The 23,994-nt window shown below is 55.3% G+C and overlaps 1 protein-coding gene across 2 annotated transcripts in view; it reads left to right on the forward strand.

Moving 5' to 3' along the window:
* Window positions 1–636: 636 nt before the first annotated feature.
* ASB2 (ankyrin repeat and SOCS box containing 2) overlaps window positions 637–23,994 on the forward strand; it is a 40,432-nt gene continuing 17,074 nt past the window's right edge. Inside the window, exons 1-3 of one of the 2 annotated variants that reach the window (XM_044230208.1) lie at window positions 637–743; window positions 13,784–14,063; window positions 21,478–21,567. In XM_044230208.1, the coding sequence (XP_044086143.1) occupies window positions 13,858–14,063; window positions 21,478–21,567 (296 nt within the window). In that variant the 5' untranslated portion in view covers window positions 637–743; window positions 13,784–13,857. The remainder of the gene's footprint in view (window positions 744–13,783; window positions 14,064–21,477; window positions 21,568–23,994) is intronic. The other variant, XM_044230209.1, reaches the window with a different exon arrangement.

Raw genomic sequence — 23,994 nt, forward strand, 5'->3', positions numbered from 1 at the left:
ACTGCTCTCTCCCTTTTACTCTTCAGTCTTCCACACGCCCCTTTTCACCCCCGGATTAATCCCAGGGTCCCTCTCCCTTGCTTCCCTGTTTTCCCCAATTACCTCTTCTTTCTCCTCTCATGGATGCCTTATCCCCTCTCCTCCTGCTCCTTGTCCTTTCCTTCTTCCTCTCCATCACCTCTTGCATGCACTTCCCTCCCGTCTCCTGTCCCCTAGTGTTCCCCCGCTCTGCTCTGTCTCCTAATCTCCCAGCCCCAGCTCCCCACCCTCTTTCCCGCTCTCTCTGTCTCTCACCCTCCCTGTCTCTCTCCTCTCTCTCCTCTCTCGCTGCCTCCTGGGGAGTTCCAGAAACATACCCATATATGGCCTCCGTGTCAAGGATCACAAATGACGACGTCACGTGAGGGCCAGCGCTCCGAGATGCTCTCTGCCTCGAGGTCCGTAATTGACGCACGGTGCAGGGATGGAAGGCGGGAGGGCAGCCTCCTCCATGCGATCTTCAAACAGGACATCCGAGATGCACAACGTCTTATAGTTTGGCTGGCCATCACTGGTCATGCGGTGGGCCCGAAATAAACTCCCTGCTTCAAAGGAAAGTGTTTCAGAACGGCCTGGCAGAGCAGCCAGGAGCTCGGGGCCAGGGCAGAAGGAAAACTCAGGGAGAATGTTCTGAATTAAGACACTCTCAAGAAAACCTTCTTTAGTCCCCCTGAATCGTGTGCCCCTGTTTCAGAGCCTAACAGGTAATGCATGCTTTCAACTTTCTTACACTGACTTTGAGAAAGATTGTTTGGCTAGGACTTGACCACCGAGCTACTTGTTGGTGACTCCTTGTCGTCAAGACTCCTGTCTGCGTCTCTCTCTCCTGTCTCTTGTGTTACAAAGCATGCTGGGGACTCTGGCTTTGGATGTAGGGGAGAAAGAACCAGCCGTATGCATGCCCTGGTGCCTTCTCCACGGGACACTCGCACAGAATATGCCTCCTCTGTGCACTTCTAAACATGGAAATGGAACAGGGTTATCCACGGTGCTCTTGTGGGTGCGCTGGACCTTTGGCAGGATCTGTGGGGGACAAATGACCTTCAGAAAGGCTTTTAGGTCAGGTGGGGAGATAGCTATGTTTATGCACGTGGGCATCAATGTCCATGGTGCTGAGGGAGAGTCTCTGTGTGCAGTTGTGCAGTTTGGGGGGGAGACAGCCGCCAGGTGCCAGGAGTTGTACCTGCAACAGCTTGGGGCTCAATGAAGGGATGTCTGATCTGCAGAAACTATGACACAATGCAACGAATGAGATGTTTGGTGAGATTTAACAGAGCGCCGTGGGATTGGAGAAATGCAGAGTACCTCCAGTGCGCGTGCCTGCTGTGCGCGTGCCCCTGCGTGTGTGCGTGTGTGTGTATGTGTGTGTGACCATGAGGACATATCCAGGGACGGGATAGCTTTCGAAAAGCTGGGTGGATGTCACCAGGCAGAGGGACAGGGACAGAGACCTCTAGGCAGAGGTGCAGCTCCGGCAAAGACAGACACGCCACGGGGGGTCTGGGGTGTCAGCGGGAATGCAGAGTGGCTACAGCAAAGGGTCATGAAGGGGAGACGTAGGGACAAAACTGGTAGGGAGGGGAGGGAAGCCAGAGCGAGAGGTGGCTCCCACCAGGCCAGGCAAGAGGATGCAACATTTTTGGGTTGTTTTGGAGCAAAGGGGATATAGGTGGAATGTGACTGCAGGGAGCTTCCGGGTAGCAGGGGGACATGGCCTGGAATTGGGGGGCGGGGTGGAGAGCAGTGCCAAGTAGGGAGGCCAGGTAAGTGACAGAAACATGAATCAGGGCAGAGGCCAGTCCACCCCCCCTCCTCCTTGCACAGGAAGGATGGCGGGGGTCTCCTCACACAGGGGCATGAGGCCAGGGTGGCTCCAGGGCCCAGCAGAGGCAGCTGGGACCAGCCTAGCAGCCGCAGTCGGCGCCCTCTACAGCGACGGCCGGGGTCAGAGCGCGGCGAGGCAGCCAGTGGCAGAAGCTCCTGTCCCTTCCAAAACAGTTGGATGGGTCCCGACAGCTGGTGGCAGGCCTGTTTACAGCTTGGCCTCCTCCGGGAGCTGGCAGCAGCCCCCACCTGGCGCTGTTCTCCTTTGCATCATCCATTCTTTGCGCAAACAGACCGGGCTGTGAGTGCCTGTGATCCTCTGCCCCCAGCGACCTTACAACAAACAACACGGCCATCCATATCCACAGACGTTCGTGGAGCGCTGACTGTGAGCCTGACCCTGGCCCAGGGCTTCGGGTGACTTTTCTCCTTGACTCTTCTCAAGGGCATCCTGCGTTAGAGGTGATCATTACTCCCATTTCCCAGATGGGAAAACTGAGCTTCTGAGAGGTTCAAGGTCTTGCCTGGAGTCAGACAGCCAGGATGCGTTGGAGTTGGAAAGCCGATCCTGGCCTCTTGGCCTCCAGCGTCCACATTCAACACCATGGCCTCCCTGGGGCCCAGCACAGCAGTAAACAGACCCGTCCCTGGCACAGTCAGGGTATCATAAGGTCCCCGTATATTGTGGACAGGCTAGATCCAAGAGAGTTTTCCCGAAGGAGGCACAAAAATATCTCTGGACCCGCCCAGTGTCCTTCCATTTCGGAGCTGCAGAGGGTCAGGCTGCCCAGAGGAGATGGTTGTCATGGGGCTGGTTTGTATCTTTTTTATCCTTAGCACCGTCTTTTGGACTAATTAGTGCCCAGGAATATCAAGGAAACCCTTAAAAGCTTTGCAGCCGGGGGAGAGGTTTTGGAGAGGGGTTAGTGATGTCAGAGTAACACACTCCTCATTTGCCAGATTTTTTTAAAGAAAGGGACACAAAGGAGAGGGGCAGACAGAGGAAGCGTAGGGCAAGCTGAGAGAAGAATGAAATGAAGGCCGGAGAGTGGGAGGGAAAAACAGAAGGAGAAAGATTTTGGTGGGATCCTAATTCAAAAGATTTCCAGCCAGTCCTGGGGTTGGGCCCTGGTGAGACGTGAGACCATCAGGGCTGGGAGGGCCCTCCTGTCCCGGACCCACCCCAACCCCCCACCGTGTGGCCTGGAGCTAGAGCTTCCAGAAGCCCCTGCTCCCCGGGGCCAACTGAAGGCCCCGGCTTTCCTGGAGCCCAGGACAGGGCTGGCAAGGTGGCGCTTGGGCTGCAGAGGGACAGAGCTGCCCCAGAAGCCCGGCCCCTCCTCACCCCTACCCCAGGCCCGCACTGGCTGAGCTCCAGGCAGAAACTGGATTGAGGCCTGGAATCTGCCCCCAGACCTATATGTGGCCAAGTCCTGCTGATGGGCCTGGCTGCAGCAGGAGAAGGACGGGAGGTGGACCAGGAGGGGTGTGAAGGGGCGGGCTGGGCAGGAGGGAAGAAAAGAGCCCTCCCTTTGGGAGGCTGAGGCAAAGGCTTGCTGCCAGGGCCCTGGGACCGCAGATTCAGGTCAGCAAGGCACATTCACCTCCCCTTCAGGTGGGGCCCCCGTCCCCCCACAACCCATCCGTTGGGCAGAGTCCAGGGCAAGGTGGAGTGGGACAGAGCCAGCTTCGGGCAGGTTCAAATCTCTGGTCCACCTCCCACCTGGGTGACCGTGGCTGGTCCTGACCACTCTGCTCTCCCCTCCTCAGGGCCTCAGCTTCCCCTCCATACACTGGGGGACAGTGTCCGTGTTGGGGGGTGCGGGTTGGCTGGGGTCCGCTGCTGGGAGCAGTATCTCTCAGTAACTTCCAGCCCGGCCCAGTCTTGGAAGTGGGAAAGTCCTGGCCTGAGGGAAACCAGCAGCACAGTTTCACTTGTTTGTGGAGCATAACAAATAGCATGGAGGACAAGGGGAGATGGAGAGGAGAAGGGAGTTGAGGGAAATTGGAAGGGGAGGTGAACCGTGAGAGACTATGGACTCAAAAAAACAATCTGAGGGGTTTGAAGGGGCGGGGGGTGGGAGGTTGGGGGAACCAGGTGGTGGGTATTAGGGAGGGCATGGAGCACTGGATGTGGTGCAAAAACAATGAATTCTGTTATGCTGAAAAGAAATTAAAAAAAAAAAAAAGATATATGAGGTGGGGGAAAGCCCTGGACTTTGATGTTCTTAATGAATCCTTACTTCCCAAGTAAAAAATTAAAAAATTAAATTAAATTAAATTTTTAAAAAAAGAGCTTGGGATTAGCAGAGCTGGGAGGGGCTTCTTAGAATCTCTAGAGTCTGAACAAAAGACCCCAACTCCCAGTAGCTGTGAGGCCATCAGCACTGCCCACCGGTAAAAACCCACCCTGGGGCTTTGACCTGCACCCCTCCTGGGGAGGGGGCCAAGCAAGGTGGCCTGGATTCCACTCCCCCCTCCCCAAGCCTGCTCACCTCTTCTCCAGAGCAGAAACTTCGGGAGTGAGTGACCTCTGGGTGCTGCCCTGAATACTCATTGCTGGAGGATCCGGGGAAAAGAGGGGCAGGCAGGCCTGTTCTCAACCTGCTGTGCCGGCTGTAACTCAGTCTTCCCATCTGCGCAATGGGAAGATCCCTATGCCGCCCCCACCAGGGACCGGAAAGTTGTGCGTGAAAAGGACCTCCAGCACCAGCTGTTTTTATGATTGTGATTTTTTTTTAATTTACCTTTTATTTATTTATTTTAAATTTTATTTATTCATTTGAGAGAGAGAGAGAGCACCAACGGGACAGAGGCAGAGGGAGAAACAGACTACTTGCTGGGCAAGGAGCCCAAGGTGGGACTCGAACCTAAGACCCTGGCATCATAACCTGAGCTGAAGGCAGGGCTCAGTAACCCCCCCCCCCCCGCCAAGGTGCCCATGACTGGGATTTTAAAGCAGTAGGACCCAGGAAGGGAAGAGAATATTTTAATGGCTCACGGCCACGATCCCTCAAGCTGGAAGTGTTGCCATAGCTTTTCTGGGGCCCCTCTGCAGCCTGGGGGGAACGGCAGACCAGAGAGAAGTTTTGACAGAAGATACTGAGCCCTGCAAAGGATGAGAGGGTCAAGGACCCTGGGGGTCAAGTTCCCACTTGCTGTCGGGATCACCTGGGGCCGAGGAGAGACCCTAGGCGTTTGAAGTCGGCTGAGGGGTGGAGCGCGCGTTGCATATACGCATGTGTGAGGTGGATACGCCTGTACCCCATCTGCTCATGCACCCAGTGCTTCTGAACACACACCCGCCGTCTTCAGCGGGACTCGGGCCTTTCCTCAAACCCACAGAACCCCCGGCCCCTGCTGTTGGTTACACGGGGTGAGGACAAGGGTCAAGTCAGACACGGCAGCCTCTAGTCTCTTCCTTGTCAGCTTTTTCCTGGTGTGCCTCGGTTTCCTCATCTGTAGAATGGGACCAATAGTCTTATCACAGATTTATCTTGTGGCTCAAACCAAGAACACACGTGAGACCATGAATGAACCACAAGGGGGAGGCCGTACGGTGTTCGGCAAACCCCACCGTGATCTGTGCTGACGGACGGGTCAGAACGACCGCGCATCGCGCAGGAGCTAAGCCGAATGGTCCACGTTCCCTTCTCGCACCCGAGAGACATGTGTGGACCCTAACTGGCATACCCGCGTGGGACCTACCGCGTGGCCGGCGCTGGTGACTGACCTAAGTGCTCACTGAATGCCCACATGGGCCCCTGGCAGGCAGCCCCCCTCATACATAACTCAAGTCTGGGACGGAGAGGGGAGTGACGGGTTGTGACTCCTCCCAGAGCCCGGAGGACAGCAGGTGGTGTGAGCAGGAAGGGAGGAGGGGGCAGGAGGGGCCCTGGGGAGCGGAGGATGTGGTATTAGCGGCCAGCATCCATCCTGCACCCCCGCTGCTTTGGGGGGCACCTGGAGACCTCCCTCCCTCCCCAGTGCGGACCCCATTACTGGCCCCTGGGCCCACTCAGTGGGGCTCTGCAAGGGTCCTGGGGTGGGGGGCACAGCCAGCCTCACCTCCTAACCAACGAGAAAGGCCGGTTCACTGTTGCTGTCACTGTTTTTAGATGGAGGAGACTGTCCAAACCCTTCCGAAGGAGCCTCCTTGGTTGGTGCTGCCAGTAGGGAGTGAGGTCCAAGGTACAGCACCCAGCAGGAATACGTCAGAGCGGAGAATCCCAGCATCTTGAGAGCCGCTGAATGACATTAGCTGATTTTCATGAGCCCCTGGCTGTGTGCCGAGGGCTGTTCTCCACGTGTGTCTGTGTTACATCATTCAGCGGACCACTTCCCCTGGCTGTATGGTCTTCCCAGCCCCATTTTACGGATGGGCCAAGTGGGGCACCGGGGGTGGGAATAACCAGCTCCCGTCGCCTAGCCCGTAAGCGGCAGAGTCAGGGTCGAACCCCGGCAGTGGGAGACCCGCGGCTGCCCCACCGGCCGGGCACGGGAATCTTCTCAAGCATAGCTATGCTTCCAAGGTTTGACTCTTTCTTTCATTCTGCATCCAGCATGACATACACATCCACTGTGTCTCTGGCCTTGGGTTATGTCTTTGGGGTCATGATACGAATGCGACACAGTCCTGCAATTCAGAAGTTTCTAGACTCAGTGGGAGGATAGGTCCAGAGCAGGCCGTTAGGGCAATGGAGGAAGCTCAGGATGCCTCAGACAGACATCAGATCAGGGAGGCTTCCTGGTGGAGGAGACGCTTGAACTGTATCTGGAAGGATGACGAGCCAGGAGACAGGCCAGAAGGACGGGAAGGCGGATGATCAGGGCTCCATCTACAAACAGCCTGAGACCGGGGAGGAGCTTGTCCAGGCTCACACTCCTGACCCAGGTCCCTGGCTGAAGGGGAGCCTGGCCTGCTGGAGGATGTCTGTCAGTCCTCCTCCTTGCCCCTTGCCCTCCTGGCCATGCCCCTACCATCAGTCTTCCGATTAGACGTTCCAGGAGCCACTCTTTCCATTGTAGCCCCCAAACCGTCCAGAGATCCCATCCCATGCACCGGAGCCCAGGCCCCCCTGCCATTTCCCAGACAGACCAGCCAGCCGGGACTTGGGGGAAGGGAAGGGTTGGAGGGGAGGGGAGAGGGAGGAGAAGGACCACTTTTCCAATGCTAAGCCCTGAAAGGGCCATGTTTCTATACCCATTTCACAGATATAGAAACTGAGGCCCAGCTTAGAGGAGCACTGACGACAGATGGACGGGGTACTGCTCCGAGTGCTTTGGTGGTGCTAACTCAAGGAATGATCATGAAGCCACTGTTGTCCCATTTTACAGATGCCCCTGGGGAGGGGGTTTCACTGGAAATAATGTTTGTAGCACTGCAAAGGGGTTAAGGGAGGAGACCCTGGAGGCCCCAGTGGTGGCCCTGGTCTCCCCGTTCCAAGCTGGCCGTGGACTGGACGCCCTTGAACTCTATGCTCCCCTGCAGGCCCCTCACTTGCCTGGGCAAAGCTACCAGCCTCCTGCTTTTCCTGGGAAAGGGATATTTTTTTAATCCCAATCAGCCTCCCAAAACGTCCCTCGGGACTGCTGGCCTCTCTCCAGGACTCAGACCTAGACGGTGGCCCAGCCCCAGGCAGGGGTCTCAGAAATCAAACTAGGCCGCGTGCAGAGGTGGGAAACTGAGGCCGAAAGAAGGACAGGGCCTCCTGCAGGACCACCACCCCTCCCTCTGACATGACACAGGGGATCTTACCACGTCCATTTAACAGACGGACAATATGAGATTCTAAGAGACCACACAGACAATAACTGGCAAAGCTGTGGCTCGAACCTGGTCTGAGCCCACCGCTGCTTTATAACTGCCCCTCAGGTGAGACTGAGCAGCCCCAGCGGCACCCCCCCGCCCCCCTTCCCAGGGCCTCCGTGTCCCTGGCAGGCGTGCCTGAGCCCTGATTCTCGCATCAACCCTTCCCCAGTACTTACTAGTGTCTGCATTTTGCACATGTGGGAACTAAAGATACAGCACTTCCCCAAGGACCCCCACTGGCTGAGGACCTCAGTGGGAAAAACAAGAGAGGTCTGGGTTCGCAGCAGGCCGGGGCAGTTCGCCCCCTCCAAGGCGGAGACATACTCTGTCAGGGTCCCTTCGGGTCATCCCCCGCCCCTTACCTGCCTGTGTGCACCTTCCTCTGGGTCGGCCAAGACTCTGATGTGGGCTCCGCGCGCGCAGGAGCAGTCAGGTGGCCCGGCTGGTTGCTCAGAGCCCAGGTGCGAGCCAGTTACTTGGATCGTGTTCCTGGAACCCCCAGAAGGAGGGCTGGGGCTCCAAATCCCAGATTTCCAGCTATCTGTCCTTGTGCAGACCTTCCCTTTCCCCCTCCTTGAACCTTAATTGCCTCATCTGTAAAATGGGGAGCAATGAAGCCGGGCCATCAGGTCCTTTCAGAAGGAGTGGAGGTATAGAAGAGTTAACATCAGTGCAGCGGAACAATGTTCCTACCTTCTCGAGCTGTGGTCAGGGCCCTGCCATGAAATGACTGAGAGGCAGGAAAGTCTCTGGATGCCGCCCGACCTGCAGGGGACGGCCTGGTGTTCCTGGAACTGGCTGTAGGAAGACTGGCAGGTCCAACTGACTGTTATCTGGCCCCTCCTCCACGGTCTGGTCGGGCGAGGGGCAAGGTAGCCGGGCGGGCTCTGTCCCTGAGCCTCTGATCAGCCCATGCCAGCCTGCAGGGCCGTGGCCGCTGGGAGGTGAGGGGCGGAGGGTTCCTATCAAACGCTGCTTTACTGCTTTATGAGCCACCACCCCAGCGCACGGACGGCCTCGACAGCGTGGTGAAGTGGGTTGTATCACTCCCATCTTTACTGATAAAGGAACTAAGACCCAGCAAGGGGAAATGATTTAACCAAGGTCACGCAACTTTTAAGTTGCAAATTGAAACCGGACCCTGGGTTCTTGACATCTGGATGTGCGGTCCTTCTGCGCACGTGGTTCCTTATTCCCCCACAACTAACGCTAAGCTCTTTGCATAGGGTAGACCTATTAAGGTGGCCAGAGGGGACCCTCAGGGACAGAGAGTTTAGGGTTTTATAGCACGAAGATAAACCAGATGTCTCACAGAGTTATAGAGACTAAAGAATTAGAGAGCACTTGGAAACAACTGAGGCCCAGAGAAGGGTAGGGACTTGACCAAGGTCACACAGCACTCTAGTATCAACATGGAGAATATAACCAAGGTCTCTGTCTCTCTCTAGGGTTCCCCTTGCCTCCTGGCCTGAAGCAGATGCCCTCAGATGGGGGCACCACAATGGGGCCCTGGGGAAGTTGAGTGAGTCACCTCTCACCGGGCAGAGCCTACTCCCCATCCTCCCAAAGGCTGACCTGAGTCCAGCCAGACCTCAGGCACAGGGAAGGGGGCCTGGGCCAGGTGGGCCCCTGTGGGGCGGGAGGGTCAGAAGGCGTGCTCTAGGCCATGCTGATATTTAGCGGATGGAAAAGTCAAAGGCCTGGAGAGATAGGTGCTCACGGTGAGCTGGTCTGCGAACTCAAGTCTCCCGATTCCCAGTCTGTGTCTTTTTACAATAAACAAAACTAATGCCGAAGTCCGAAACAAGCAACACCCCAGTCAGGCTCAAAACAACTTTGAGGTTACGGTGCCCCTTCCACTCCCCTAGTGTGGAAAACTAGTATGGCCACCTGACGTGTTGATCTAAAAAAAGGGTTCTCAGCCCTGGCGACCCACTACAATTGTCAGGAAAGCCTTGGACTCCAGGGAAACCCAGAGGCTTTGAGTCCTTCACTCTGGGGTGAGATCTGGGCCTCTCAAGATTCTGACCAGACCCGAGACTCCGCATTAAGACGATTCTGACAGCATATGACAGAAAACCCAACCAACTCTGGCTTAAACCAGAAAGATCTTCGGTCTCTACCTAACAAGCAGGCCAAGGTCGTTCAGCAGATCGACAATATAATGAAAGACCCAAGAAGGCCTGTCATTCACTCTGTCAAACTCATTGTACCAGCACTGTTGCCCTCATGGTGACAAGATGCCTGCCCCTGCACCAACCATCAACTCCTCCAAGTTCAAAGCTGGGAGGTGGGCAAGGAGTTATTGTCTTCACTGTTCTCTTTTTTATTAGGAAAAGGACAGTTGTTTCCAGGAGGCCCCAGCAGAGTTTTCTTTATGTGTCTTTGGACAAAGCGAGGCTTACATCCCCCCTAAACTAGTCACTGGCCAAAGGGGTGAGATGGTTCCAATGGGCTTAGAGCAATCATGATTCACCCGTGGGAGAGGGCACACATTTGCCTGAACAAAGCCACGTTCTGCTGTCAGAGAAGATGGGGGAGCCAGCTGTTGGGTGGGCAGCAGTAAACTTTAACAGGGCCTTCTCCTCCCACGGCCTTAGGAAGAGGACCCAGGGTCAAGTCCACACAGGAACTACTGACCACAGCCCAGAGGGAGAAGTTATGGTAACAAAACACTTCTTGGAAGATGGAGGCACTTGCGCTGGGTCTTGAAAAGTGAGAAGGGATTCTGATAGCGCAGAAGGGCAGGTGACAGGTTGACACAAAACAAGCAAGGGCACTGGGGTGGGGGGGTGCAAGTGGGTTGGGGGAAAGGTGTGTCTTCATCTTACCTGGCAGAGCAGGTGTGCGGAGGTAGAGGGGGAAGGGACAGCGAGAACTAGATTCGAAGGGCCAGGAAGCCCCAGCCCCAGGCGCAGGCAGAGAGGGGACTTGGGGAGGTCTGCGGTGGGGGGGCTCAGAGAGGATGGTGGGTGGGTGGGTGGGTCTAGGACAACACCACGAAGCCGCCACTGAGGCAGGCAGGAGGAAGTCCAGGCCTGAGCCAGGCGGAATGGGCGCAGAGTAGCAGACAGAGGGCCGCGACGGATAACCTGCCAGACTGTGGCACAGAGTCTTCCATCCCAGACGCCCTCGGGCCACTACTCTGCTGTCTTCACAGCGGCAGCCTCCTCTAGTTGTGTTCGGAAAGCCCCCAAGCCCTGCTCTGCTTAATAATAACTTTGCTGGTGTCTCATAGCACAGGAGTTGCTGGTCCTAGGGCTGCTACAAGAATTAGAAGAGTCTCTACCAAGCACTTAGCAGGTGGCACTTCCCGCTCCTGGTCCCTCCCCCACACAACGGGCATCCCCGTCCTCTACTCCTGCTTTATGATTGATCCTTCCCCGAAGCGGTGGCTCCCCCCGCCCTGCCCCTGCGGAGGTTTTCAAAGAGCTGTGATAGCTGGTCCCACTCCCAGAGATTCTGACTTAATTGGTCTGAGACGGGGCCCAAGCACCAACACCCTTTAGAACCTTTTTATATACTTGTAAAAGTATATACAAATACATACTTTTTAATGAATATTTTTCTTTTTAAAGTTCCTCTTCTTCTTTTTACGCAGGCTCCGCACCCAACATGGGGCCTTAACTCACACCCCCGAGATCAAGAGTCGCTCGCTTTACTGACTGAGCCAGCCGGGCGCCCCTATCCTTTAAGTAGAAGTGTCATTGCAGAATAACATGGTTACAGAGGAGCGTACAGATCACACTTGAGCAGGTTCCTTACGAAGGGAGCCGACCGATCCCGTAACCGTTTAGGTCAAGCAATAGAGTGTGACTGGCTCCCCAGAAGCCTCCCTCATGTCTGCTCCCCAGTTACTAACCAGCAACGGTCTGACTCCCGTCCCCATAGCTTAGTCTGCCTGGAACTTTACAGCAGTTGAATCATGGATCTATGCTCATGTTTGCTCGCTGTGGCTGTGTGAGCTTCACCCTCTTGCCAGCAGTGGGGGTCCGTCTGTCTGTCTGTCTGTCTCACGGGTGCATGCTGTCTATCACGGAGATACCCCACGGCACCAGTCCGTTCAAATGCTGACAGACGTTTGGGTAGTTCCACTCCGTTTTGTTATGAGTCATGCTGCGATGAGTATTTTTGAACTTGTCTCATGGTGAATACATGGACACAGTTCTCTCGGCCATGGAGCTACTTGTGGAATTTTGGGGTCACGGGATGCGTTGGCTCAGGTTTAGCAAACACCATTGATTTTCCAAAGTGGTTTGACCATTCAACACTCCTTCCAGTGGTGGTGAGTGTTCCCGATGCCCCACGTCCTCCCCAACACTTGGCGGTGGTCATCTTTTCCACCTGAGCCATTCTTTTCTTCTTCTTCTTCTTCTTCTTTTTTTTAAAGAAAGAGAGAGCGTGCAAGGGAGGGGGCAGAGAGTGAGAGAGAATCTCAGGCAAGCACCATGCCAGCCAGGAGCTCAATACGGGCCTTGATTTCATGATCCCGCAATCATGACCTGAGCCAAAATTGGGAGTCGGAAGCTTAACCCCTGGCGCCCCCTGCTTGAGCCACGCTGTTGGGTGGACCGTAGTACTGCATTAGGATCTTAATTTGAGTGTCCTCCCAAATGCTCAGAAAACCAAGCATCCTTACATTTGGGTTTTGGCCACTTGGATATCTTCTTTGGGATGTGCCTGGCCTAGTCTTTTGGAGGGTCAGTTCATAGGGCCACAAGAATGCTGGGTAGCACTCCAAATAAGCACAATTCTCGTGATCTGGGTCTGCTGGCTGCTGCAGAGGGGCTGACATAGGCTGTGGGGTGCTGGGTCTGCTGGGTAGGGGCCCCCCTGTGCAGGTCGGGCTCAAGCAGCCCCAAGTTGGTCGGGCCACTCTGGGGCCCAGCGAACGGGCAGTGGCTCCAGGGGGAGCTCTTCTCCTGGCGATGCAGAAGGGAGCAAGCCCCAGGCCCAAGCACCTGTCAAGGGGCTGCTTTATTGTGCCCCCAACATTCATTGGCCGGATGAAGTCACATGGCCAAGCCCACTCTCAGTAGAGAAGGGAGGGGGGATGCCCTGCCGCCAAGGAGAGGGGAGTGAGTATTTGCCAAACAAACCAAATTATAACACTGGTATTTTGGATATTTTTTAAATGGCCTCATGTGGTTCTCGTGTCCTGCTAAGGCTGAGAACCATTGACCTACAGTCACATTGCATGTCAGCCAGTCAAAACAAAAAGCAGGCTTAGTGAGTTTACTTCATTTCCTAAAATCAGCTGATTCAACCAAAGTTCACTTCTCCCTGAGGCAATTTTTTGTAAGGAAGGGAGTCCTTGGAATTCACATGGCAAATTACTGTCATGATTGATTTTAACTAGATCATACACGCTGAAGCAGCAGGCCCATGTCTGATCTGTCTCCAACGTTCTCAGCCCAAGCACAGCACAGAGATGAGGAGAAATACCGGCACGGGATATTGTCAGATAACTGGAAGGAAGGGATGCAAGCCCTGTTGTGTGCGCTCCCTGAAGGCAGGCATTTTTGTCCATTGGCCTCATTGCTGTATCACCAGTGCGTAGAGGAGTGCCTGACACGGAGTAGGTGATCACCGAGTACTCTCTCGGTTAATGAAGCGTGCATGCACGTGTGGACAAGCTGTCTGGAATGGAAAAATGAATGGTGGGTGAGTGGAGAGTTCGTTGGGTAGATAGAGGTATGAGTGGATGGTTGGATGGATGGATGGATGGATGGATGAATGGGACGGTGGATGGATAAGTGGACAGGTGAGTGGGTAATGGTTGGATGAACCGATGATCAGGTCATTGGAAAAATGGACCGGTCTGGGTGGGTAAATGAGTAGATGGGAGACAGAAGGACACACGGGAGAATGAGTAAATGGGACAGGTGAGCGAATGGATGGATGGATGGTGAGAAAGGTGGGTGGACGGGTCAGAAGACAAGAGGATGGATAGATGTACAGATGAGTGGGTGTCTGGGTGGTTCAAAGGACATGAATGGATAGAAAATGATTGTGAGCTTGCCAGAGGAAAGTACAGCCTTCGCTGTTGGTGAACATTACTCTCTTGCAAAATTGTTAGTGACCAGGATGGTTTTGGTCTCCTCACAGGGCATTCTGGTTTGCTGCTTCCTCCTGCCACGGAGTACCTCTCTTCTGGTGGCCGAGGTGAGAGGCGGGAGAGGATGGCCACGGAGATCAGTGCTCGGGGCAGACAGCGCGCCATCGGGCATGAGGAGTACAGTCTGTATAGCAGCCTGAGTGAGGATGAGCTGGTCCAGATGGCTATTGAGCAGAGCCTGGCTGACAAGACTCGGGGCCCAACCACTGCTGAGGCCACCGCGTCCACGTGCATCAACCGCCAACCTGCCCATTTCTACCCATGGACCAGGTGAGCGTGGCGAGGGCAACTAGGGCAACGGTAAGGGGCTCATCCCAAACACTGTTAATCCAAGACCAAACTCTCCTGGTCTATAAGGTGCATTTTTACACCTTAATGACTTCACATTTGTTATCTAAACCCTTCTGATCTTTGGTGGTGCCAAGCACTGTGGTAGGTAGTCAACTCACTTCACCTCATTTAACCCTCTTGGGGACCTTCCAGGAGGCTCTATGCTATATTCCCATTTTACGGATGAGGAAACTGAAGCTCAGGGGCAGTAACCAGTCCCCAGGTGCACAGCTGGTAGATGGCGTGGCAGAGACTAGAGCGATCTGGTTGCAAAGCACATGGCTTGGCTTGGTACCACTGGCTTTATGTTTGAATGCCGTGGAGTTGGTGTTCTGAGTCCAAGCAGAGCTCCCCAACCCATCTATGCAACCTCCTTGGGAAAAAACATGTCTGAGAAGCAGGTGACCAGCAAAGCCCAGCAAAAGCCACCCTACCTCCTCATTCTGGCTCCCCCTCCCCAGCATGACGGTCAACATCCCAGTGGCAGGACCACACCACAGGGCAGTCCTGTGTTGTGCCCACAGAAATAGGAATGAGCCACACCTGCAGTAACATATGCAATTTTGAATATCCTAATAGTCACACTAAAAAGTAAAGATGAACAGATGAAACTAATTTAGGTCTCAAATCATATCATCTCCACATGTCATCCATATCTAGTCCTTGGAATCCAGTGTATCTTGCACTCACAGAACACCTTGATTCAGCCTAGACGTGTCTCAGCGGCTCACTAGCCCCACGTGGGCAGTGGCTACCGTTCTAGACAGCGTACCTTCTTCATAGGAGGAGGCATCCCAGGGATGAAATTAAGCATTGGATCTTAAAATGCTTTTAGAAAGGAAATATATAAAATTAAAAACGCTTTTGTTCATCACTGAGTCCAAGTCAAGTATGTATTTGGGGGTGGGAGACTGAGGGAGGGGATTGCTGGATGACAGCATTGTGTGGTCTTAAGACATGGGCCTCAAATCTCATTGTCTCCAGCCACCAACTGACTTGCTAGGTGGCCTTGAGCAAGTCCCTTAAGCCCTCTTGGCAACAGACAGAGACCATTTCCAATGTCCTGTCCCCTGAGGATACCCACCAGGTCTTCCCCACATGACCTTGGCCCTTGCTGAGGCAGGACCTCCTCTGCCAGACAGACGGGGCAAAGGCCTGGGATGCCCCAGGCCACACTGAGAAGCCCCGTCTTTAAAGGGGAAGGCAGAAAGGTAGCCTCCTTGGGCGGCTGGAGGAAGTAGGAAGGCTCCAGGTTACTGAGTTTCCCCTGAGAGGGTCCCATTCTGAAACCCAGCCTGAGAAACAGAAGCGAGGACCCAGAGCCAAGGACTCTCCATGGCCGGTGTTCGGGGAGGCCCTGGTTCCTCTTCTGGCTGATTCAGCCCAAGTCAGACCACAAGTTCCTCTTTCTCAGGAGGGGATCCGATAGAGACAAGAGCACCCCCCAACCTGCCCCGGTGCATCTGCAGCCTTCTCTCCAGTGTGGGAGCCTCCCGGGGAGTCCTGGGGACACTTACAAACATTAGCACCGAGTGGGCTCATGAGGCCCAGGTCCTGACCTCTTCCTTCCTGTGGTGCATGAGGAAGTACTGACCCACCATGGGACGCAAACTCTTACCAGCCTCCCAAGAAAAAGGCTCTCACGAGAAGGGAAGTGACTTACCCAGGGTCATGCACCCCTCACCTAAATTCCAGGCACAAGTAACTTAGGGGACAAGGTTCAACGAGCATCTTCTCACTCTGGATGTGAGCCGAAACCTCCAGATTCAGTTCTGCCCTTCCGTCTCTGGGAGAAGATGGGTCCTGCTGGGGGAGCTGAGCCCTCCATCCCCAGATGCACACCGAGGGCTTCCCATGTGCCCAGCATACGGCCGGCCACTCAGTTCATCCTTCCGGAAGCCATGCAAAGGCGTCATTTCTGTGACAGGTTTACGCACACGTGCACCGCAGGGCCGGAAACGGAAGTTCAGACACTAACCAGCTCTGCCCAAACTGCAAAGGCCTCTTTCTGTTCCTGTCCCCCCTCCACTTTGAGGTGGGCTTTGGGTCTCATTACAGCCATCTCGCACCTACAGAGATTCAGGGTCCCCGGCGACAAGAGACACCCAGCTCGTGCACACATTCCCAGACGTGATTTCAGAAAGTACAGGACCCAATGGAGTCCTGGGTCCCTTTTATCCCCAGATATCACAGTTTCCATCTGAAGACCCAGAGCATCTTTGGGAACAGGACATCACAGGCGTCCCGGGGGCTGTCTCAGATTTCATGTCGCCTCCTCAGCAAAGCCACCTCCCAGGTCAAGGAGGTCGCCCCCTCCCTCGCTCTCTTGGCAGCCGGTTTCCTTCATCACTCCGACTTACAGTTTCTATGTCTTTGTTTTGGCCTTGAGGGCAGGGGCCTCACCCATCTTCCTTCCTGAGAAGACTCCTGTCTAGCGCACAGCGCGTGGCCCGAGGCAAACACCGAACACTCGCTCTCTGTGAGCGAATAATGAGTGCATAAAAGAATGTGAGTGAAGAGGCAGCAGAGCAGAGTGGAAAGAGAAGTGGACTTGGAGGTTCTAATTCTTCCTCTGTCACTTACTGGCTGTGTGGCCTCAAGCAAGTTACTTAACCTTTCTGAGCCCCAACGGGCTTCTCCTTAAAATGGTGACAACAAAACCTGGCCTCGCCCAACTTGCAGTGTTCTTATGCAAAGCAAGTGAAATATTGGCACCTTCCTCACACCCCACAGCTTGAATCCACCTCCCCCAGCTCCTCCCTGACCAACTGGAGTGCTCACGTCATGACTGCCTCTGTTACCTGGGCAAGCTTCTGTGTCTCTCTAGGAAGGCATTATCTCGCCTCCTGAGAGTGTCCCCAACTATACTATATGACCTCTTTGGGGACAGGGAACAGATATTGCTCACTTTTATATCCCCAGTGCTTGGCAAAGAGCCCCTAGGTCACTGTAGGTGCCCCAGAAATGTTTTTAGGCAAATAAATGCATTTTGAAACTAATAAAATGCTTTGTAAATAGACTTTATTGATATCATCTTGTGACCAAAATGGCGGCTGTAGACATAAGGGTCAACTGAGCCATGGGGATCCTAAACACGAAAGCAAGATCAGCATCTCGGAGGAAATATAAGGTGCTCTTCTAAAACCATTTTTTTTAAAGATTTTATTTATTTATCTCGGGAGAGAGAGAGAACACGAGTTGGAGGTGAGAGCTGCAGAGGCAGAGGGAGAAGCAGACCCCCGCAGAGCAGGGAGCCTGACGCAGGACTCGATTCCAGAACCCAGGGATCATAACCAGAGCCGAAGGCAAACCCTCAACCCACTGAGCCACCCAGGTGCCCTTCTGAAGCCATTTTTTCCAACTTGCTTCTCTCCCATCGCTGTGTAAGGATGAAGTCAGAAACATGCAGAGGGACCATTGGCCAAGCCTTAGCCCACTGAGCGCTTCCTGAAAGGCAGACCCAACTTCCCATCCCATAGAGAAGGAGGGTTTCATGCAGTCAGTAAATAGGGAGCCCAAGGTTACAATGATGGACCAGCCAGAGTGGGCCTAGGAAGCTGGGTCTTCCCAATCTTTAAACTTCTGAATTTCTAAGAAGACAAAGGAGGAAAGCATGAAGTAGGAATGTGTTTGGGCTGATGTATGCACAGCTGCAAATAATTCAGATTGAGCCACCCATACCTACCATTTTCTTACAGTGAACAAGTTGCCTTCCTGGCACCTGGATGTGAATCAAGCCTCACCCCTTCCCTCCCCATGTTTGCCATCTAACAAGGGTCCCAAAAGTACATAACAACCCATCAGGAAGGGTGCAGCAAAGAGGTTTGCCTCAGTTTCAGCGGGACACAGAGTGGGTCGTTCACTCAGTCAAGCAGGTGGGCTTTGCAGGATGAACAGGAGTTCACCAAGCAGGCTAGAGGAAGCAGACAGCTGGGCCTCAGTTTCCTCTTCTGCAAAAGAGAGCCAATTATGTCTCCTTCACAAAATGGACGAGAGGATGAAAGGAAATGCTTTGTGCCACGTGTCTCTATCACAAGACAAGGCATGAGGCGAGCACTCAACAAATCCCAGGTATGGACGGGAAGCAAAAGTTGCCGCCCTTTGGAATTCATGTTTTCCACTACTTGGGACTCCTCTCTGGTTGGCCCAGAAAGAATGGATTGGCCAGCAGGTGGGAGGCTGATTCCAGAGACCCAAGGGAATGGGGGTAGAGTTGGCTTGACCACGTGAGCTCTTATTCTCCTTACCCTGGAGGGCTGGGGGCTGCTTCTCTGGGAACTTGAGGTCCTGCCATGGCACCACACAAAACCAAGATTACGATTTGGATTATTACTCCTTTGAAGACTTTTGTTTTGTTTCATTTATTTAAATGTATCAAGCACCTGGTGTGTGTCAGGCACTGTACCTGACTCCTGTATTGATGAAGGCTTAGTGTGAGGACCGCAGGAGAGGACAAATAGAAGGTAGTGGGCTTAGGGCAGACTCTTGTACTCCCTAGCTGTCTCCCCCTTGAAGAGGCCTGCTTGTCTCTGTTCAGCCAGGTCCAGCCCAATTCCATGCCCTTCCTCGGGCTGGTGGCTCACTGAGAAATTAGGGGGCAGAAGCTGTCCTCACAGCCTTTCTCTGTAGCCGCGCCGAGCCTGACTTGTGTCTGAAGTTATGGGCCAGCTGGACTCCAGGACAGGGCTGTTGGGAGCTGGGTGACAGTGATGCACTCCTGAGCCCCTCCCCCTCCCCCTCGCCCGACCTGCCCGCCCACATGAAGCCCCGGCGCCCTACCTGGACCTCTTCTAGGGCATGACCTGCACCCACATCCCGCCAGGTTCCTCTCACCTCTGATGACTCAGCCCCTGTGGTTTTCTCTGCTGGGAATTCCCCTGCTCAGGGCCGAGAGGAAGGGGAGCCAGCAGCCTGGACGGGACTGGGCCTTGCTCCCCCTCCAGCATGCCTGTCCCTAAAGCCAAGTTAAAAACCCTCTACAAGGCTCCCAGGGGAGCTCCTGCTCTCTTTCCCCTCTCCCCCGTGGCCTGTGGCTGTCTAGGTCCTTGTTTCCCACCCCACTGGCCTCCAGACATTGTGGGGGTGCACAAAAGCACACAAGTGTCCTACTGACTGGCATCTCGGGCGCTGGCACGAAGCTTGGAATGGACCGAGGACTGGGGAATTCTTGCTACAGGGAACTCAGTCTGCCTGCCTCCTCGTCCATGAAACGGGAACACCACAGCCCCGGCCTGCATCAGCTGGTGGGGAGGCTGGAAGCAAGGGCCTGGCCTGCATAGTCCAGAGGGACACCCCCGACGCCATCACCGTCACCGCCGCCAGCTCACTGGCCGCAACTTGCTGCTGTCATTTTACCATCAGAGATGGCCCTGGCTTTAGGGTGGTGTGGTGGGTTTTTTTTATCAGCCCTTTTCACCTTGCTAGAAACATCCTAACAATAGTAAGTGACGGGAGGCCACACACACGGGCCCCGGTGGGCGGCCGGGACCTGGGATCGTGTGCGGACTGAGACCCAGGGCTCCATCCAGACCACAGGCTGGGGGACTGCGAGGTGGCCCTAGCCCCGGGCTACCTGCCACCAACCGCAGCGTGCACTCATTTCCCTGGCGGGGGGGTGGAGAGGGGGCCTCGGCTGGGGGCCTGGCTTTGCACCCCTGTCCCAGGATGTGGTCTCCTAGATCTGTCTGACATGCAGTTCCCACGTAAGCCACAGGCGGCAAGGAAAACCCCACTCTGGTCCTGCCCGTGCACCTGGCAAATGGGGAAACCAAGGCACAGTGTTGTACAGGACCTTGTGCAAAGTCGCAGGCCTGTCCAAATGGAGGCCTTCGAGCAGGGGGGTGGGGGAGATTGAAGAGGGGAGAAGACCCCACCTCTGGGGAGCTCTGCACGCAGATGTGAATCTGCCTCCGCTCGCCTCACTTCCCCGCTGCAGCCGTGGGCCACCTCTCGGGGCCTCAGTTTCCCCGTCTCTGAAGGGCAGGGACATTGGCACCCACTCTAGAGGACAAACGAGTGAGCCCTTGCAGGAACCGTACTCAAGCTAGTGGTGCTCAGGAGGAGTGACTACTGGCGGGAGACAGAGGGGGACGGAGAGGGGGAAAGGACACCATGAGGACGGTGAAGGCGGCCAGCCTGGTGGGACCCCGCCCCCAGGTGGTGGAGGCATGGGCGCAGGTTTTCCTTCCTTCTCTGCTCACTCACTCCTTCCCCTGCGTCCTGGCCTTGCCGAGGGTGTCCACAAAATCTGTAGGTTCTGCTCCATCTTGAAAGAACGTGGGTCCTTGTCAAGGTCAAGGTTCCAGCACCTCCAAACACTACTAGCAGCAGTGTCTCCCTCGATCCCATGGGGCAGCCCTGTGGGGCGCAGGACACCAGGCCAGGCCTGCTGTGGGGTCTGTGGCCCCAGGGCCCAAGCTGTCACAGGTGCAGTCGGCATGGGCCACATACCCCGTCCTCACGGTCACCCCGGCAGTCACATGCGTGGACTGGCCACCAGACCTCCTTTCACTCTCTCATCCTCACCACAGCCCAAGGTGGTGGGAAACTGAGGCTCAAAGAAGCAAAAGAATGAGTCCGTTAAGGGTAGATGATGCGTGCCAAGCACCCCTGAGCCTGGACGCCAGCTGGGCTCACCGGCTCCAGCCTCCTCTGTCTTCCCACACTGGGCTCTGCAGGCAACAAAGCCCAGAAAAGTCCAACCTGTCTAATGTCCCTGGCCAGGATGTGCCAGAGCCTAGATCTGAACCCGTGTCAGTCTGACTCCATGCCCTGGCCGTGATGGCCTTTTGCACTAACTTCCCTACTGTTAGCTCCTGCCCCCAGGACGGCAGGACCCTCTAACAAGGACCCAGCCACGTGGAGGTGCGAGTACCTGGTCTGGCTTCCCAGCTCTGCTCCCCCGTCCCCCGCCCCTCCAAGGACCTCGTTGCCTATCCCCACTGGGACCGAGCCTGGCCGGCTCGAGACGGAGCCCCTTTCATCCAGGGACCTGCTGCTGACCCCTTCTCGCATCCTCCTGGGTGAAGAATGTCACCTTGCTTCCTATCTGCCTCCCGCGTGGTTGGCTGGGGAGGGGGCCCGGGGGTGGGGATGAGGTTAACCTCATTGTTGTCTTATATGGTCATTTAAATCTCCCAGGGCTTCCTCCAAGGGCCAAAAATAATCCAGAGACACAGCAGCTGTGTCCAGCACACGAAAGAGGACCGGCCATCTGCTTTGGTTCAGAGCTCTGTGTCTGTCCGTCAGTCTCTCCCCTCGCTAGCCCTCCATCCCCGCTCCTGCCTCCAGCCATGACCCGCTTCTCATATGCAGAGTATTTTTCCCTCTTTCATTCCTGCCCTGCGCCCTCCAGGTCGACTGTGCCTCCCGAGAACCCGCCTGCCTCGGCCCCCAAGGGCCTGTTCCAAGGGGTCATGCAGAAGTACAAGAACTCCCAGCTGGCGTAAGTGACCCCCAGCCCCTGAGAGCGGCCAAGTTCACCCTTCCAACTAGGGTTAGTGGAGGGCGGGGAGCGGGGAGCAGGCCTGCAGGCTGAAGGAAGGGGGGCGTTCTGGAGGGACCTCCCAGGCACGCCCCTCCCAGGTGTGCCCCCCTGAGCCCCAGCTGCCGCTGCTAAGCTGGGCTTCATGCTCACAGACTCAGCTCCTCAAGGGACTGTAAGCCGTGCCGTGCCTGTGATTAACGCCTCCATGCCCCCAGAGTGGGCCCCGGGGGCCCTCTGGGAGGACAGCCCTGGGATCCTGGAGACCCAGAGGAGCTCAGAGCGGAAGCTGAGGAGTCAGCCCTGCCTTCTATTCAGCCCAGTGGCCCCCACGCGTCACTGCAGGGATATGGGAGCACATTCACAAGGCTCACACCCATGGGTTTTGTTTTGCTTCCTTGCCTCTATTTGCTCCATGGCAGGCGGTAAAATCCAGAATTAATCGGAGCTGTAGGAGGGGTTCTGTGCGCCTGGCCCCAGGGTGCCAGGCTATGTGTGTCCCCCTTTTCTGCTCCCCCATATTGCCCCCAGAAGCAGTTAAAAGCAAAAGAGCGACCCCATCGTAGGAAGCCCTATTTCCTCGCTCCAGTTAATGTTGCAGAGGAGAGGAGGCAATTGGCCAGTGTTCTGTGTCTCTTCCCAGCTCTTTCCAAACCCTGTTGTCCCCACTTTCTTGGTGCCATGGGGGGAATTCTAACCGTCTGGGAGACAGGGACCCGGGCTCTGCTCTCAGCACTGCTGCCCCCTTCTGTGTGGCTGCCTGGGAGTCACTGTCCCTCTCTCAGTCTCCCCTCTCTGCGAGACAAGGTAGGAGAGATTGCAGAGTGGCCTCCCGGGCCAGTCCAGCTCCTTAGTATCTGACGGTCTGACACCCCCTGCAGCCTTCCCAACCCTCGGGGCGGGGCTTGGGCTGAACTCACAGAGCTTCGGGTCCGTGCCGTAAGCTGGGCGGCAGGTCCGGGAGTGTTCTCAAGCACTGCACACCCCCCAGGCTACAAGACCAGCCAGCCCTCCTCTCTTCCACTTCAGCCGGGGCCCCACAGGAGACCTCCCAGGGGAAACAGGATACGTACCCCACTGGGGCTTCCCCTGACACCAGCAGGGGCTGCTCAGGCCGCTGGTAAGAAGAAGCTAGCAAGGTGGCAGTGACAGCGTTGATGGGGACTTTGGGGCTTATCTGGTCGGTTACCCGTCGTGCTCGCGGGTCTGTCCCTTAACCAGCATCTGTGCTCTGACGCTATTAATAACCAGAGAGGCTGAGAGTCAGGAGGAAGTGCCTGGGGCCACGGAGGAAGTAGCTGGAAGGGTAAAGCGGGGGTGGTGGTGGGGGCTTTGTAGACCCTCTGGGCTTATCCTGGCCCCTGACGTGGGTGAGGATCTTGGGAATAAGCCCAGCCTCCAGTCTTACCTTCTCCATCTAGAAAATGGACCTCTTAGGCAGAACAGTCCCCGGGATTAGATCTGGGAATCACAGCATTCCAGGACGGAGGGAAGGGAGCTCAGTAAATGAATGAATGAATGAATGAATGAAGTAGCAAAGAAGTTTTCATTCACATTAGCCCTGAAATCTTCCCGATATTTGGAAGTTTCACACTGCAAAGGTTTCAGATTTATTAATCCTTCAAGTATATAAGTCTTTCAGCCACTGAAGGTTCTGGGGGTGAGGAGCAAAGGAGGGGTTGGAAAGACCCCACAGAGATGCTCGCTGAAAAGAGCCCCCCTCGGAGGGACTCTGGTCTCAGAGCTGCTTAAAGGGTAAACCGGCCAAGGTTCTTGGTAAACTCTGGAGCGCTGGGCTGGACCCTGCCACGGGGTTAGCTGTCCATCCCTTTGGCGGCTGCCAGTGTGTGCCTGCATCCTTGTGGTAGAAATGGTCTTGGTTTGACCTTTGAGGCAGCCCTGGAGGCCACAGGGACAGAGGGGCTCCCTAATTCTCTTTTGGCCACCAAGGAGCTCTAACAGAGACCCCTGGTTTTCATCTGTGGAAGTGAATGAACTTGTATGTTTCGGCCCATTTTTTGTAGACTTTCCCTGCAGGGTGCCCGCTCGGAGCCAAGGGCATGGAAGTGCCCCCAGATCCAGGGATGCTCATGGGGGGCCAAACACAGGTGATGCTTGATCAGAGCCCCCACAGTAACTTTTACAGGACAGTATGTCCTCCAAACGCTCCAAGGAGGCGACTGCAAAGAATGTTTTGAGCAAGATATTTTATTTTCTTTAAAGAATTTATTTATTTGTTTGAGAAAGAATAAGAGAAAGAGAAATCATGAGTTGGGGGGAGGGATAGAGGGAGAAGCAGCCCCCTCCAGCAGGGAGTCCAATGCAGGACTCCATCCTAGGACCCTGGGATGACCTGAGCTGAAAGCAGACATTTAATCAGCTGAACCA

The sequence above is a fragment of the Neovison vison genome, chromosome 13 (assembly GCF_020171115.1).
Source record: "Neovison vison isolate M4711 chromosome 13, ASM_NN_V1, whole genome shotgun sequence".
NCBI classification, from domain to species: Eukaryota; Metazoa; Chordata; class Mammalia; order Carnivora; family Mustelidae; genus Neogale; species Neogale vison.